This window comes from Natator depressus, chromosome 5, assembly GCF_965152275.1.
Source record: "Natator depressus isolate rNatDep1 chromosome 5, rNatDep2.hap1, whole genome shotgun sequence".
Classification (NCBI taxonomy): Eukaryota; Metazoa; Chordata; order Testudines; family Cheloniidae; genus Natator; species Natator depressus.
In genome coordinates, this window is record NC_134238.1 from 16,139,387 (window position 1) to 16,154,045 (window position 14,659).

The 14,659-nt window shown below is 44.2% G+C and overlaps 1 protein-coding gene across 1 annotated transcript in view; it reads left to right on the top strand.

Annotated features, from left to right (window-relative positions):
• Positions 1 to 14,659, top strand: part of LOC141987215 (tetraspanin-36-like) — a 37,429-nt gene that overhangs the window by 16,946 nt on the left and 5,824 nt on the right. The window contains exons 2-5 of the mRNA XM_074952360.1: positions 4,673 to 4,864; positions 8,184 to 8,258; positions 9,852 to 9,947; positions 10,861 to 11,013. Of these exons, the coding sequence (XP_074808461.1) occupies positions 4,673 to 4,864; positions 8,184 to 8,258; positions 9,852 to 9,947; positions 10,861 to 11,013 (516 nt within the window). The remainder of the gene's footprint in view (positions 1 to 4,672; positions 4,865 to 8,183; positions 8,259 to 9,851; positions 9,948 to 10,860; positions 11,014 to 14,659) is intronic.

Here is a 14,659-nt window from a genome sequence, read left to right on the forward strand (position 1 = left end):
TCTGACTCTCTTCACTTCCTCTCTGCAAAATGAGTGCTCTGCTCAGCCTATATTTTATATTAGCCCAAGTGAACCTGCACAATTCCCTTCATGGCTTCCTGTGCAAGTTTCTCACGCCAGGTCCACAACTATTCCAAGAAGGGAGAGTAGGTAATTGCCACCAATAGAGCTGGAGGCATGTGCTAGAATTGCAGACATCCTCAATTGACCCTTGATCCTCAAATACTGCCTTGTGGCTTAGCGCACGGAGGGGCTGCAGATCTCAACTCATAGGATTCTGGAGGAACCAGGATGGAGGTGCAACAGCAGTGAACCTGTGGTTCCTCTCCCTGTTCCTTCACCATCATACTATGCGAAGGAACTCCCAGAATTCAGCCCCAATGGAGCAGGAGTCTTGGAATGACATGGGAGCAATGTCTTTAATACACATAAAGAAAAGGAGTACTTGTGGCACCTTAGAGACTAACCAATTCATTTGAGCATAAGCTTTCGTGAGCTACAGCATCCGATGAAGTGAGCTGTAGTTCACAAAAGCTTATGCTCAAATGAATTGGTTAGTCTCTAAGGTGCCACAAGTACTCCTTTTCTTTTTGCGAATACAGACTAACAGGGCTGCTACTCTGAAACCTTTAATACACATAAGGTTTAGTTCAACCCCAGTTTAATGACTCAATGTATCTGATCTCAGTAATGTGTAGGTATGAGCAATGAACTATAAAACCTGAGTTGTGTGGGATGAAAGGAGCTTTAGGTCTAAAATGAATGATGTGCCTTGCACTTGAAAATAAAGGAGGGACATGCAGCAGATTTGGGGAAAGGAGGTTAACACATGGTGGAAACTATCAACATGTTTTAATACTAAATATAAAGGACATTACTTTAAATTAATGTCAACTGGCAAACCTAATGGACCATAGGTTGCACAGTCAAATCCAGGTGTGGCCTACATGACATGAACATGGTGGCTTTGATCCAGTGTCCATGCACAGGTGCCAGCAACACAAAAATCATTGGCACCCTATTAGTGGTCTCAGCAGGGAGGCCAATGATTGAATGGAGGCATGAAGAATGAACTCTCACCTTAACCGGAGAGATGGTCTCTCCACATCAATTCTGAGACGTTGACAGGACACTGCGGGGAAGCTTTTGTGTTATGCCCCATGCTGTTGCAATCCTTTAGCTAAAGGAGTTCAATCTCCAAGGCTGATAATCTGGTATCTTTCATCAGTAATAATATCACATACATTTATTTCATTTATTCTTTACAAACACAATTGTATGTGGACAGATGCACTAATCTGCTTCCTCATGAAAAGCAAATACCATATTTCACTGGGCTGAGAGTCCGTTGTTCACGTTTGCGAGTGAGGGTGATGATGGCTTTTAAAGATAGCTGAGCTGTTCTGATGAATGGTTCTTATGTTTACTTTGATGCAGATTTCCTAGGTGGGGATTACTCTCCAGAAGGATTTCTTCAGATGTTTGAAAACTTGCGTGAGCATTGGCTTTTCCCTTTTCAGAAAAAGAATGAAATGATCTGTGAAGCTCCTAGAGATTAAATAATAGAGCAATTCTAGAAGAAAATCATCTTTAAAAACAATGCAGAACTCCATAGTGGCTGTTAAACACCCCCACAGGCTTTCAGAACTCTCCCACAGCGAAGTGCAATATTGGTGGGGGCGTGGAAGGGATCAGATTGTTGTTTCTTAGACAACAGCATCCCTGCGATCGTGATTGTCTCCTTTAAAAGTGAATTCCTCTGAGTGCAATTAAAATGAATGTGTGTCATCAGGAGTAGGGAGTGCGTGGTAACAGCTGAGCTGCTGGTGCACTGTTCAACTTATATGTCACCCCAGCAGAGGCTGCCTTTGACTGGGAGGTTTCAGAGCAGCAGCCGTGTTAGTCTGTATCCGTAAAAAGAAAAGGAGTACTTGTGGCACCTTAGAGACTAACAAATTTATTACTGTATGCATCCGATGAAGTGAGCTGTAGCTCATGAAAGCTTATGCTCTAATAAATTTGTTAATCTCTAAGGTGCCACAAGTACTCCTTTTCTTTTGACTAGGAGGTGAGTGATCCCTGGGTTTAGGTTGACTATAAGCTCACTACAGGCCCAGGGTTGCTCCCAGTGAAATTAGTAGCAAAGCTCTTGCTGGGACTTCAGTGAGAGCAGCATTAGGCCAAAGGACCCAGTTCTGTGAGGTGATGAGTACTTTGTACAAGGCGCTGAGCACCATCCACTCCCATTGAACTCCGTGGGCCCCGTCCTGTTCCCATTGAGATCCTTGGTAAAACTCTCATTGACTTTTATGTGGGCAGCATCGTGTCCAGTTGAAGTTGTGGGCACTCAGCACGGTCATGAACAGGCCCAGCCTCTGTGAAGGGCTTTGGAATAATCTGTGATGAGGGAAGCACTATGTAGATTTAAGATCAGTAATACCACTGATAAACATGAGCACAGTAGAAGAGCTGTTTAAGATGGGACCAGAGACACAACACGAGGGCTCTTTAAGCTTATAAAGGATTCACTGTACTAGGCAAGAATCTTGATGCAACAAGCCATGGAGAAATATCCCCATGATCATTGCAGTCAGCTGTGGTTAAGAATCAGGAAACATTTTTTATTTATTCTAGCTCTTGAGCTCCTCAAGGCATCTGCTATTGACTTGAAAGTCACCCTGTCGACATAGAACCCCATCGTGCTGAGTACCCACAACCCCCATTGATATTAATGGATCATACGCCTATAGCATTTCCATGTACATATGGAGGATTGATCTATTCAAAGAAATGGAAGCTGAGAAAGCACAGCACCCTGCGTGACTGGGTCCTAGGTCGATATAGCAGTTCTCAAGTAAATAATAAGTGCCTCGGGGAGCTTAAGGTCTAGATTAAATCAGACACATGACAAAGACGACACATGCAATTCTCAAGGTGCTTTTTCATAGATAAAAATACAAGAAACCAGCTTGAGAATGGGAGGTGTCCTCTTTGTCATGTTTTTCATTTAATCTAGACCTGAGGCTCCTTAAGGCGCTTGTTAATTATCTGAAAATTGTTCTGTCTGTGTATGCTGTAGTGTTGGGTTTTTCTTTATTTAATATGATAGCTAAACCTCTGGAATGCCTTGAACTCTGATACAACCGAACAATAATGCTGTACCATGAAAATGCTATGACACAGGAGTCATGGACTCACAGGCCCCAAGCTCCCTCGCCTCATCTCACCTTGAGAGGAACCCCCTTCAGTGTGACAGCCCTTCTTGGGGGTCACACTCCCTCTGGGGTTAAGCCCTGTGCTCCAGCAGCTCCCGGAACCATACCTCTCTGAGCCTTCAGCATGCCTGTCTCTCACCGTGGGCCCCCTCAGGGAGCCACGTGCTCTGGACTCCCCGGGGCCTCCACACCCAGAGGGAACAATGCAACCCTGATCTCTAGACGGCAGTGACTCTCAGCCAGCATAAAACAGAAGAGTTTGCTGAAGGTCCGAACTCAGCACAGAAAGTTCTCAGGTCCCTCGAGCCTGGCAAGTCTCAGTACAGCCCAACTGGTCCTGACCCAGTCCTGATGGGCTCTGGCTGTTCTTTGTCCCCAGTCCAGAAGCCCTCTCCTTCCAGCCAGCTACCCTTTATCACTTCCCCCCTGAACTCCTCCTCTGTCCTTTGTCTTCTTTCCTGGCCTTAACAGATCACTTGGACCCTCTCTCTTCCGTCCTTTCTGCCCCACTGGTCAGAACAGTTTGTATAGTGGGGGTGCTGAGAGCCATTGAACCAAACTGTAAACCCTGTGTATGATGGAAACCACTTCAAGCCAGGAGGTGCTGCAGCACCCCCTGGACCCCTAGTTCCAGCACCTATGGCTGCGGCTGCCTTTCAGCTCACTGGGGCCCTCTCTCCTCAGCTCCTTTGTCCTCCCACTGGCCAGAACTGGTTGGTTGCCAAAATGGGGCAGCCTCTGGGTCACTGTGTCCAGGCTGTTGTCCAGGGTCCAGCCTGCTAGGCAAGGTCACACCTGGTCCTCTGTAACAGCAAACACCCTCTTCCACCACCTTGTTAAACCAGCAACACACAGGGAAACCGAGTCACCCACACTCTTCATGCAAACCATTAAGAAAATAAGAAAATCCCCCACTCCATCACAAGACCACAAACATAGTTAATAAACAAAAACTTTTAGAAATTCTTACATATTTCCGAGATTTAGCAGATCTACACATCCCAACTAATTTTGCAGGTCCAAGAGAGCTCAGCTGAGGCCAGAAGTTATTATTTATTATTTATTATTTTATAAATTAGGTTTTTTTTTAAAATAATACAGACAATTGAAATAGGCGAGTCCGTATGAAAGATACCCTGGACTTTTTGTACTTGTTTATTGTGCTACTCTTCAACAATCCTCCTGAAAATTAGATCTAATGACTCCAGGGCAAATTCAGCACTGATACAAGCAGGTACAGCTCCCACTAATGATACTAGCTGTTGCATCTGCTGACACCAGAACTGAATTTAATCAATGTGTGAGAGTTTGGTTTAGTTGCTACTTTCAGACCCCTATGTTTTTCCAGGTCTTTTCATTGCATAGTGACTGCAATGAAAAGGCCAATATTTTCTGCATTTATTATCCCAGGAAGACATTTAACAGATAACCCTGGGTATTTTATTTTTGCATTTCAGGGCGCAGCAGCTGGTCTTGGCTACGTTGGGGGATATGTTATTAACACCTACAAGAATTATGACAGCTTCGTGCAGGACAAGTACGCCATGCTGCCAGCAGTGATCATCATTTGTGTTGCTGTAGTGATGTTTATCATTGGGCTGATCGGCTGCTGTGCCACTATCCGGGAGTCACGTGTTGGGCTAGGACTTGTAAGTATTGCGCATTCAGCCATGATCCGTTTCATACAGTATCCCGAAAGCTGGCTAAATGAGGTGCGGGGCAGAGTCAGGCTCCACTGCAATGTATTGGTTCTACTGCAGATGACTCAGCACTTCATTAAGCAGCCTTAGATTGGTACTACAATGACGGGACTGTGTAAAACCTAAATAGACTGACAGCCACTTTTCAGGCACAGAAAGAAAACTTGGAACATTATAATTTGGGGGTGCCCAGAGCAGTGCTGTGTGGAATATAGCTCTTCTATTTCACAAATATTTGGTTTCAGTCCATTTGTTCTGCTTCAGCAAAGCAGCTTTAAAGAACCTAGTTTTTGGCCAGGTCTACCCTTAAAACTTATGTTGGTTTATGACATTGGTCAGGGGTGTAATTTTTAGTGACATTTTTACATCAGCAAAATCTTAGCATAGACATTATTATACCAGCAAGAGTTTGTTTGCCAGTGTCACTTATTTTGATTGAAGAACTACTATGAGCTATACTGACAAAAGCCCTCTTTGGGTAGGGTAGGGTAGTAATAGTTTGTTGGGATAACTATACCAGCAAACCTTTCCTAGTGTAGTCTAGATCTTTGTGTTGAGCTTGTAATAAAACCTGTAACGAGGCACGTTTTAGGTGGTTTGCAGTTTCTGTGTAAACAGTTTCCACAAATCTAGTGCAAATTTCTGAAGCTGAGGACCAATCTGAAGTCATAAATACCTGCTGCATCACTAAAGACCCTTCTGGGATAGAGGGTCCTGCACAATATCAGGGATGAGAGATTGGTTAATTTTGGCCAAAGGCACAAAGAGCAAACCCCCATTCTTGTAAAAAGTGCAGTGGGATCCTCATTGTCCACACAGCACAGAGGAAGACCTTGTGTTTTTTTAAAGGCATCATCAGAGAGATCCTCAGAGTAAATTATGGAATTCGGTTCTACTTCAGAAAAAATGAAGGGTTGAAAGAACCCTACTAGGATCTGAACCTCTGGTTTGCATGAGCTTCGAGTATTTAAGTCCTAAGGTATAGGCCACTAACCCAGATGGGTAGCTCAATCTCTGTGACATCACAGTGCAGTGAAACATCTGTGTCATCCTGCAATATTAATGGATCACAAAGGATTGATATTCTGTATAATATAACAAATCTCAGGCTCATTAAGCACTCGATAAACTTGGTATGGAAGACATGGGACAGACTCACAGAATTTGGGACTGTCTTGAAAACTTGGGGATGATAGGCAACTCTGTTATTAGCTTTCAAAACTGGGTCAGCACACAAACTGGTGGCCGTGGTTCTTGGCTGCAGGGAGGGCCCAGGGGTAACCTGTTTCTTGAAGGTGGTCTCTCCACCTTCCATTCCATGCCTCATTCTTTAGGAGTAGGAATAAATTGAGCCTCATCTTATGACTGACAGTTGTGGTAAAATGGATTGCTTTAGTTCACAATCTTTCCAGATCCCAAAGCACTTTGCAAAGGTGTGTATGTATTGTTGTCCCCATTTTGCAAAGGGGAGCTGGAAATCCAAAGCATTGAAGTGACTTTCCCAAAGTGACACAGCAAATCATTAGCAGAGCCAGGCATAAATGTACGTCTTCTGACCCCCTCAACCCTCAGTTCAGTGCCCCGAGTCACGTTGCAAGGGAGGGGATCTGATCATCAAGAAGTGCCAGGTTTCTTTTTTGCGCCATGGTTTCTTTATTGAAAAGCTTTTCCTGTATTAGGGAAAAGAAAACTGTCTCAATTTAAGCACATGGGCAGTTCTCGCAGTGAGATTAGGGAAAATGAGCCATGGTGTAGGATAAGCTTGAAAGGTACACAGAACTGTCTGTATATTTAACGAGGAAATAGTAATGGTTACTTAGCTTTCAGTTCCTCAATAACAAGTACAGTGTTCTTGCAAAACTGACAAGTCTTTTATACTAGCATCAGAGGATTTGGCACATTGGATTTAATGAAGCACTCGTCTGATCTTGTGTCTTACCTCTGGCAGTGACCAATGCTTGTTGATTGAGAGGAAGGTGAACCTGTCAGTAGCTACGGGTAGACCAGCCATCCTAACCTGGTCTGTAGTCTTGCTCCTCCTCAGGCCGTTGCAAATGGCTCTTTGCATCAGGCTACAGCTGCCTGTGAATAACAAAAAGGTAGTTTCCTGACCCACACTTTATCAGTCAGATCTGCTGTTCTATGGTACAAAACAAACAGCAGCAACACAGCTGCTGTGTTTTCTCAGGCAGCTCCGTCTTGTACCTGATAACTGGAAAGGTAGCTGCAGATCAGCCATTTTCAATTAACTTTACCGCTCTTCTGTCTAAAAGGAACTTTGCACAATCAGGTCCAGCTCCCCAGCTGGTGTAAATAATCACAGCTCTATTGATTTCAATGGAACAATACCAGTGTTTGCCAGCTGAGGATCTAGCCCTTGGTTTTGAAAATCAAGAACAGTTTGGCACCATCTGCAGGAGGAGCGTGACCTGTGTTGTCAACAGATGTTAACCACAGGCCCCTCCTGGTCCCCTCAAAGGGGGAAAAGGTTTCTTGCATAGTATAACCAGGAATGAATCCTTTGCAGAAAGTATGCCAGACTCCTCTTTCCAAAGTCTTGGGTGGTCAGAGACCAGAATCTTCCCACTAGGGGTGGAGCATGCTTTTTTGAATGAGTGCTGAAGACAGTTTAGTTCTGTCTACCCTGTTGGCCAAACTGTTTTCAACTCCAGGAAGAGCCAAGGGCACTGTCACCATCCCCGAGGACCCCTTTGTGCCGTGCATGACACAACATTTCACAACTCTGCCTCTCTCGGCTCTTGTAGCTTTTCTCACAGTTCTCCCTCTGCATGGTTCTTATCAGGCACTTTCCACAGAGGGGGGCTCCAGACCACCTCTCTCCTAGATCTCCCTCTCCCAGCTGCACTGGGCTCCTTCCTTTTATTCCTCCCCGAGCTTAACACATCCTCCAACAGGATGGGGCTAATAGAGATGTGAGACACTAGTTAACTCCTTACTGGCCACTGTGAAATTGATGCATCCTTTCACAGTAACCCATGGTTGATAAATGTTCCTAGTGTAAATATACTTTTTGTGGTGTAGTTATTCTTTGAAATAAGTCTTTGAAATCCCATGAAGCCCTGATTATTAACCCATTCAGGTGTTATATTCTGATGCTGTTTCACAGAAATTTCTGGAGCTCTTTCTGTTTGGAGAGACAACACTGGATAATAACAACATGCTTTGCCTGGCTTGTTTAGCACTAAATTTTCATTTTGATTCAAACACTCTGGCCATCCTCCTTACCGTACCTCTCTTCTGATTTCAGTTCCTGGTCATTATCCTGATTATCTTTATTGCAGAAGTGACAGCTTTTGTTATGGGATTCATTTACAGAGAAAAGGTAAGCTAAAAATTAGTACGTCTATTCTAATACCGAAGAAAAAGAAGGGCTCTCTGGGACAATCAGGGTCCAGACACTTCAGGGTGAGAAATGAGGTTCTGGACCCCAAAGAAAAAGCAGTTGAATCAACTGATTGTATATAACTTTATTGTTCTATAAAAGTGTATTGAGTAAGGTATCATATAAAAGCTGGGGACACACTGGTCATGAATATCATTGTGTGATATATGTATGGATGACGTGTAAAGAGTTATGTATGTGTGCTGGAAATATGTTCTTAAAATGTGTTTGGGAGTCATACATTGAGCCTGTCCTAGACAAAGGAATGTGGATTCCCCTGCCTGACTAACATGGTTACAGGCAGAGGACAATGAAAGTACATTTACATATGAGGTAAACAAAGCAAACAAACTAACAAGCAATGGCGGAAGGAGCTTAGTGAACTCACCGGTTGTCAGAGTCTGCATCTCCAGAAGCCCTCCCGGCTCTTGAGGCAGAGACAATGGACTTTGGGTAATATAATGGGAGCAAAAAGAGATTTTGTTTATCCATCACTTACGGGACATGGGATACAGTACCCTCTGGTCCTGTGGAAGTTGGATCCCCTAGCCTGGAGGGCTAGAGATGCTGCTAGCCTGATGTAAGTAAGAAAACTGCTAGGCAAAGACTGTAACTTGCTAAAATTAAGTTTTAGACACTAGAAAGTGTGTTGCGTTTTGTTTTGTTTGTAACCTGTCTCTTTTTCTCTTGCTGATAAACTTATTCTTAGTTTTACTGTAGACCATCTCAGTGCTGTTGTAGTGAAGCAAGTGTGAGTTCTCAACTAAACTGACAGGCTGGTGTGTACCCTGTCTCTTTGGAGGCAGCAAACTTAATTTCTATGAGTGTCACAGTGACAGGGACTAGACACTGCAGAGAGATGTCTCTGGGAGAACTCAGGAACTGGGGTTCACTCATTGTTACCTGCAAAGCAAGGTTTAGATTGGAAGAGTCTTGAGGAATTTGCTGCTGAGGTAAATAGACTGGTGTAGCAGGGAGCTGAGACAGTTTAAATTCCAGTAAAGCCTCACTCTTGCTGAGGCAGAGAGGTAACACAGTGGCTTACAGCTCTAAGTGTCCTGAGCAGAACGTCACAATCTCCTTCTTCGTTTTCTTCATGAATTCGTTTTCTCCCACCCATCTTCTCACCTCTGATCCTTTATTCTCAATTCTTCAGGATAGAAGGGTGGAGAGTGAGTACAGAATAGGGTTGTACCCAGACACATGCTGTGTAGAACGAAACCTTAAATAATGTGTGGATTTTTCTGAAAGAAGATGGAGACGGGTAGTACTTAGCTTAGGTATCAGAGCAACCTTCTAATCAGCTTGCTGTCATGAATGTTCACAGAAGAGGGTTCTGAAAGTCAATAAGAGAATTATTTATGTCCAAGAATGCCAGCAGGGTTAAGTGGCACCAGTATTTTACCAAAAGCACTACTTCACTTTTCACTGCACTCAATTTTGCTGGGTCTAGGAATCTTCTAAAGTTTCCATTTTAGAAGTTTCTGAGCTGCTGTCCTGATACAGAATATGCACTGTGTTTTCTCATTTCAGGTAAAAACAGATGTGCAAGGCACAATGCACACAGTCTTCCAGAAATATGACGGGACAAATCCAGAGTCTGGTGTTGTGGATTACTTGCAAGAACAGGTAGGAAAACTTCTGATCTGCTGCTGAGAATGATTTAAAAATATCCAGTAGACATTAAACTATGCATGCAGCCTTTAGGGGGGAAATCAGCCTGCTACTTTCTAAAACCCGTTCTGCAAAATGCTCAGCACTGTCGGTCCTTATTCACGTCAGTGGCAATTGAGAGTACTCAGCTCATTGCAGGTTTGAACCATAGGGCCCTGATCCAAAGTCCATTTAAGTGAACGGACTTAAGAAAGACTACTGTTGATTTAAATGGGCTATAGATCAGGCCCTAAATGAGTGTGCTTAAATGGTCGTCCACAGGAATTTCTTCTGCCTTAGGTCCTATGCTGCTACGTGTCACCATAGTATCTGAACTTTCCCTAATGAATAAATATTAGGAATTTTTATTGTACTGTGGAAATTTGGTCTGTTTTATCTACTGGTAGCTTCTTGATGTACTGAGATTTTTGTATAAATCCACTCCCTTGTGATTGTAGCCACACAAATAATATTACTAACAAAAGAAAAGGATGTACCTCTGATGTTGTTTGTGTTCTGTCTGTAGTTCATATGCTGATGAAGCAACTTCCCTTTTCCTCCTTCCATTATTTTCAGACTATGTACAGTAGCAGCAGAAGAAAAGTGCTGTAGGGGCCAAAACCTGTGCAGGGCTGAGAGCTCTGAACTCTGATTTCAATGGGACTGGAGGGCACTTGCCTTTAAAAAACAAACAAACAAACCCCACTACTGTAGTGGTCTAATTCACTACACCTTACAACAGTGTGACTGTGCTGTTTTGATGGATTACTTTAGAGTACTGTAATTTTTTTATTAGTCAGCATCTTGCAGAGACTTACCTGCATGACATTCCTAAGAATGGTAGAACTTAGCTCGGTTTGCATTCATTTAGTTACTTGTTGTTTCACAGCTTCGATGTTGTGGAGTAACTAACTACACCGACTGGACAACCACCCAGTGGTTTAATACCACTGGCAATAACAGTGTTCCTCTGAGCTGCTGCAAACAAGATATTAAGAACTGCACAGGACAACTGAATGAGCCACAGGATCTCAATACACAGGTGAGGATAAATTACCCTGAAACTGGAAACTGCCACCATGGGCTGTGATCTCATTAGATTCCTCTGAGCCAGCCAGAGGCTGAAGCTAGCAGAGCAGCTGCAAAAAGCAGTCCAAGCAGGGACTCACAGACATTGAGGATCTCATGAGACTATTTTCTATGGTTTTTAGTCTAAACATTCTTTTTCCTGAGCTGATTGGCTCTTTGCCCCAACCTGTTCTGCCCCCTCCTTTCCTTTGTCTTTCCATTTAGCTAATCCCCTCCTTAGGCCTGGTCTGCACTGCAAAGTTAGGTTGCATTGCCTTGCATTGACCTAGCTGGGCATGTGTCTACACTTAAATTTGTCTCCCACTGATGTAAGCGCCTTGTAACAGCAACTCACTAACACCACCTCGATGTATTGCGGTCGAAGCAGCACCTATGTTGACCCTAACAGTCTCTAATGGCTGTCCCACAATGTCTAGCACTGACCACTCTGGGCAAAGTTGTGAACTCCACTGCCAGGGGTCACAGAGACTGGAAGGCCCGTCCTCCTTTAAAGCCCTGCAAATTTTGAAATATCTTTTTCTGATTGTCCAGCTTGATAAGCACACCTAGCAGCTCTCCATTGTTGTGTGTAACTGTGCTGCTGACCATGGTAGCTACATGCTCTGACTTGGAGTAGACAGGATGTATTGGATCTGCTGGGCCTGTGGGGAGAAGAGGCTGTGCAAGCATAGCTACGGCCCAGACATAGAAACGTGGACATCCATGAGGGATGCAGGAGAAGGGGTACGACAGGGACCAGCAGCCGTGCTGTGTGAAAGTGAAGGAACTGCATCAGGCATATCAGAAGGCCAAGGAGGCATACAGTCGATTTGGGACTGAACCCGGACCTGCTGCTTTTACAAAGAGCTACATGCCATACTTGGTGGAGACACCCCCCCCCCCACCCCTGAAGACCACTGTGGATACCTCCGAGGAGCCTAACCACAGACCCCTGCCATGAACAGCGAGGATGAGGAGGATGGGGGACATGTGAGTGAGGGTGTACAGCTACGCCGCGAGCCAGGACCTCTTTGAAGCCTCACTGCAGTCTACTCAGTCCCAGCAGTCGAGCATGGGCGAGCCCAGTGCGGGGAATGGAACCTCGGGTAAGTGTGTAATTGCATTTTCCATTACAATGATGTGCTGATGGCACCCCCAACTTAACAGGACACAGCTATTGACTTTAATTAATTTACTCATCCTAGAAGAGGTAGCAGTACAACGAGACATACCCAGGGTACAATCTAGACTAATGAACAGCTGTGTCGCCCCAGCCCTCTAATGTGGCATGCCTTTGCTGTTATTGCCTCCACTCCTGGACTGCTCACAAACAGCCTCTTGTAAATTACTCCCAGCTATGTCTGTGTGCGACTTGCAACCTGCTGGCCACACTCGGGCTTTTATCTGCTTGAGTTATACTGCAGGGTGACGCCAGCACACTCCCAGTGCAGACTTTTCCCCAGAAATGTACGTCTTGTACTGCCCAGTCCTCTCTGGACAATACAAGCTTATATAAAGTCCATGCATTTTATATGCACAAATCCTGCTATCCCAAATGGAGTTTCCCAAACACTTAAGTTCAGACACACTGCCTTACATAAAACAATAAATCAAGTTTATTAACCACAGAGAGAGAGAGTTTAAGTGAATACAAGTAAGGAGGCAAAAAAGCTAGAAATGGTTACAAGAGAAATAAAGATAAAATGCAACTCATGCCTAACATAACAAACTATGTTAAATTCAAAGCAAAGTTTCTCTCATCACATGGTCTCAACAGTTTTACTGTCCAAACTTCTAGGCCAGGACCCCTTTTTCTGTGTAATGGTTGTGTCCTTTGTTCCTTCTGGTGCAGTGAATCAATGGACAGAGAGTGAGAGGAAAAGGAGGAGAGGTGTCTTGGGGGGGGTTAGTCCCTCATTTTCACAGTGTCAGTTTTCTCTTCCAGCTGAGTTTCAGGAGACAAAAAGTCTACAATGGAGGATATCCTCTGCTGGTTTTCCCACCTTGTGCTTGATGACTCTCTTTGCTGCTTAAATGAAAATTAAGCACAGCACACATTCTTTCGTTTGAGACAGTCTTGTTTGTCAGCTTCTGTCTGGGCAGCACTGTGGTTTGGAACGTGTGCTAACAACACCATACAGTGGAATCTTATAACTTTGCATACCCTGTCGCCACACGTTCTTTATCTGAATATACTGACCAACAAATTGAGTTTTCAAACAATACCTCGCAAGGCATACCTTTATACAAAGATTATTACAGTAGTGTGCAAGGGGTGTGTTGGGGATACACACTGTCACAACACAGAGGTAGCATTGTTATCTGCTTTTCATTCCCCTCTAGAGTTAGGAAGGCAGGCTTGGGGTGCAGTTTGTTTATGTACACAAGGATGTCCCTTGAATCTTCCAGAGATCTCAATGGAACTTACATGGAGATACTCTGCAATCTTCTCCGGAAGGATTCAAGGGATGACAGCCTTATTTCTTCCTCTGTGGTAGGACACTTCCCCATGTCTGTCAGCAGTACACAGGCTAGCAGCATATGGGCCCGGGTGGCTTTGGGACAACAGCAGAAACTGTGCTCTTGTCACCCTCAGGAGTGAGATGTCAGTTAAAATCTCTACTTCCTGTGGAAAATGGTGCCAGTATTCAGTGTCATATATTCATTTTCATGCAACCAAGCAATTCCTTCCTCATTTCCTTCACCCTCTGGGCCGTTCTCACCATGGCTGGAGCTGTGAGTTGTGCCATGAACAAGCACGCCAAAGCAGAAGTGTCAATAAGCCTGTATTGTTTAAAACTTGAAGGAAGCAAGGGAAGGGAGTTTTGAATCTTTACTTTTGCTTTCCATTGTGACTATACTGACAATGGTTCCTCTGTGTATTTTGTCTGTAGCTGCTGCCGTTGCAGCCTTGAAGAGTTCCCCTTCCACACCTGTGCAACACCTGAGCAAGATAAGGAGGATAAAGAAGAGGACTCAGGATGACATATTCAATGAGATCCTGCAAGCCAGTGCTGCATCGGACTGAGAGCAGGGGGCCTAGAGGATGAATGTTGCAGACAGTGTGGAGAAGGAAAGAGCTGACAGTAGAAAGGCCCAGGAGCACCATCAGGAAAAGGAGTGGGAAATGCATGAGGACATAACGGGGCTTCTCCATCAGCAAATACAGATACTTCAGACTCTTGTGAATCTACAGTCATGGGCTCGCCTCCCTTTGCAGTCTGTGGAAAATTCCATTAAACACCTCGATACACCTCCTCGGCACCTCAGCATTCCATGTTGCATCAGGGCCTCCCTCCCCTACCACTCTGCCCCAGGGGACAGTAAGGACAACCACAGCTTCACAGACGCTGACCTGTGAAAGCCACGGTTCCTGTATGTGCAGCTAAAATGGACCTGAATGTTCTTTCCCCTTGTTAAAATTCTGTTCCATTAATTTATTAAGTTTTTAATGTGTTTGTGTTTAAATCACACAGATTTTTCTTTGCCCTGGTTTTGTTTCTCAAAAAATTCTATTCTTTGGAAAGTAATTAATCTTTATTAATTCACAGCATGTCACAAAATCATAGAAATGTAGGGCTGGAAGGGACCTCGAGAAGTCAAGTCCAGCATATTGCTCT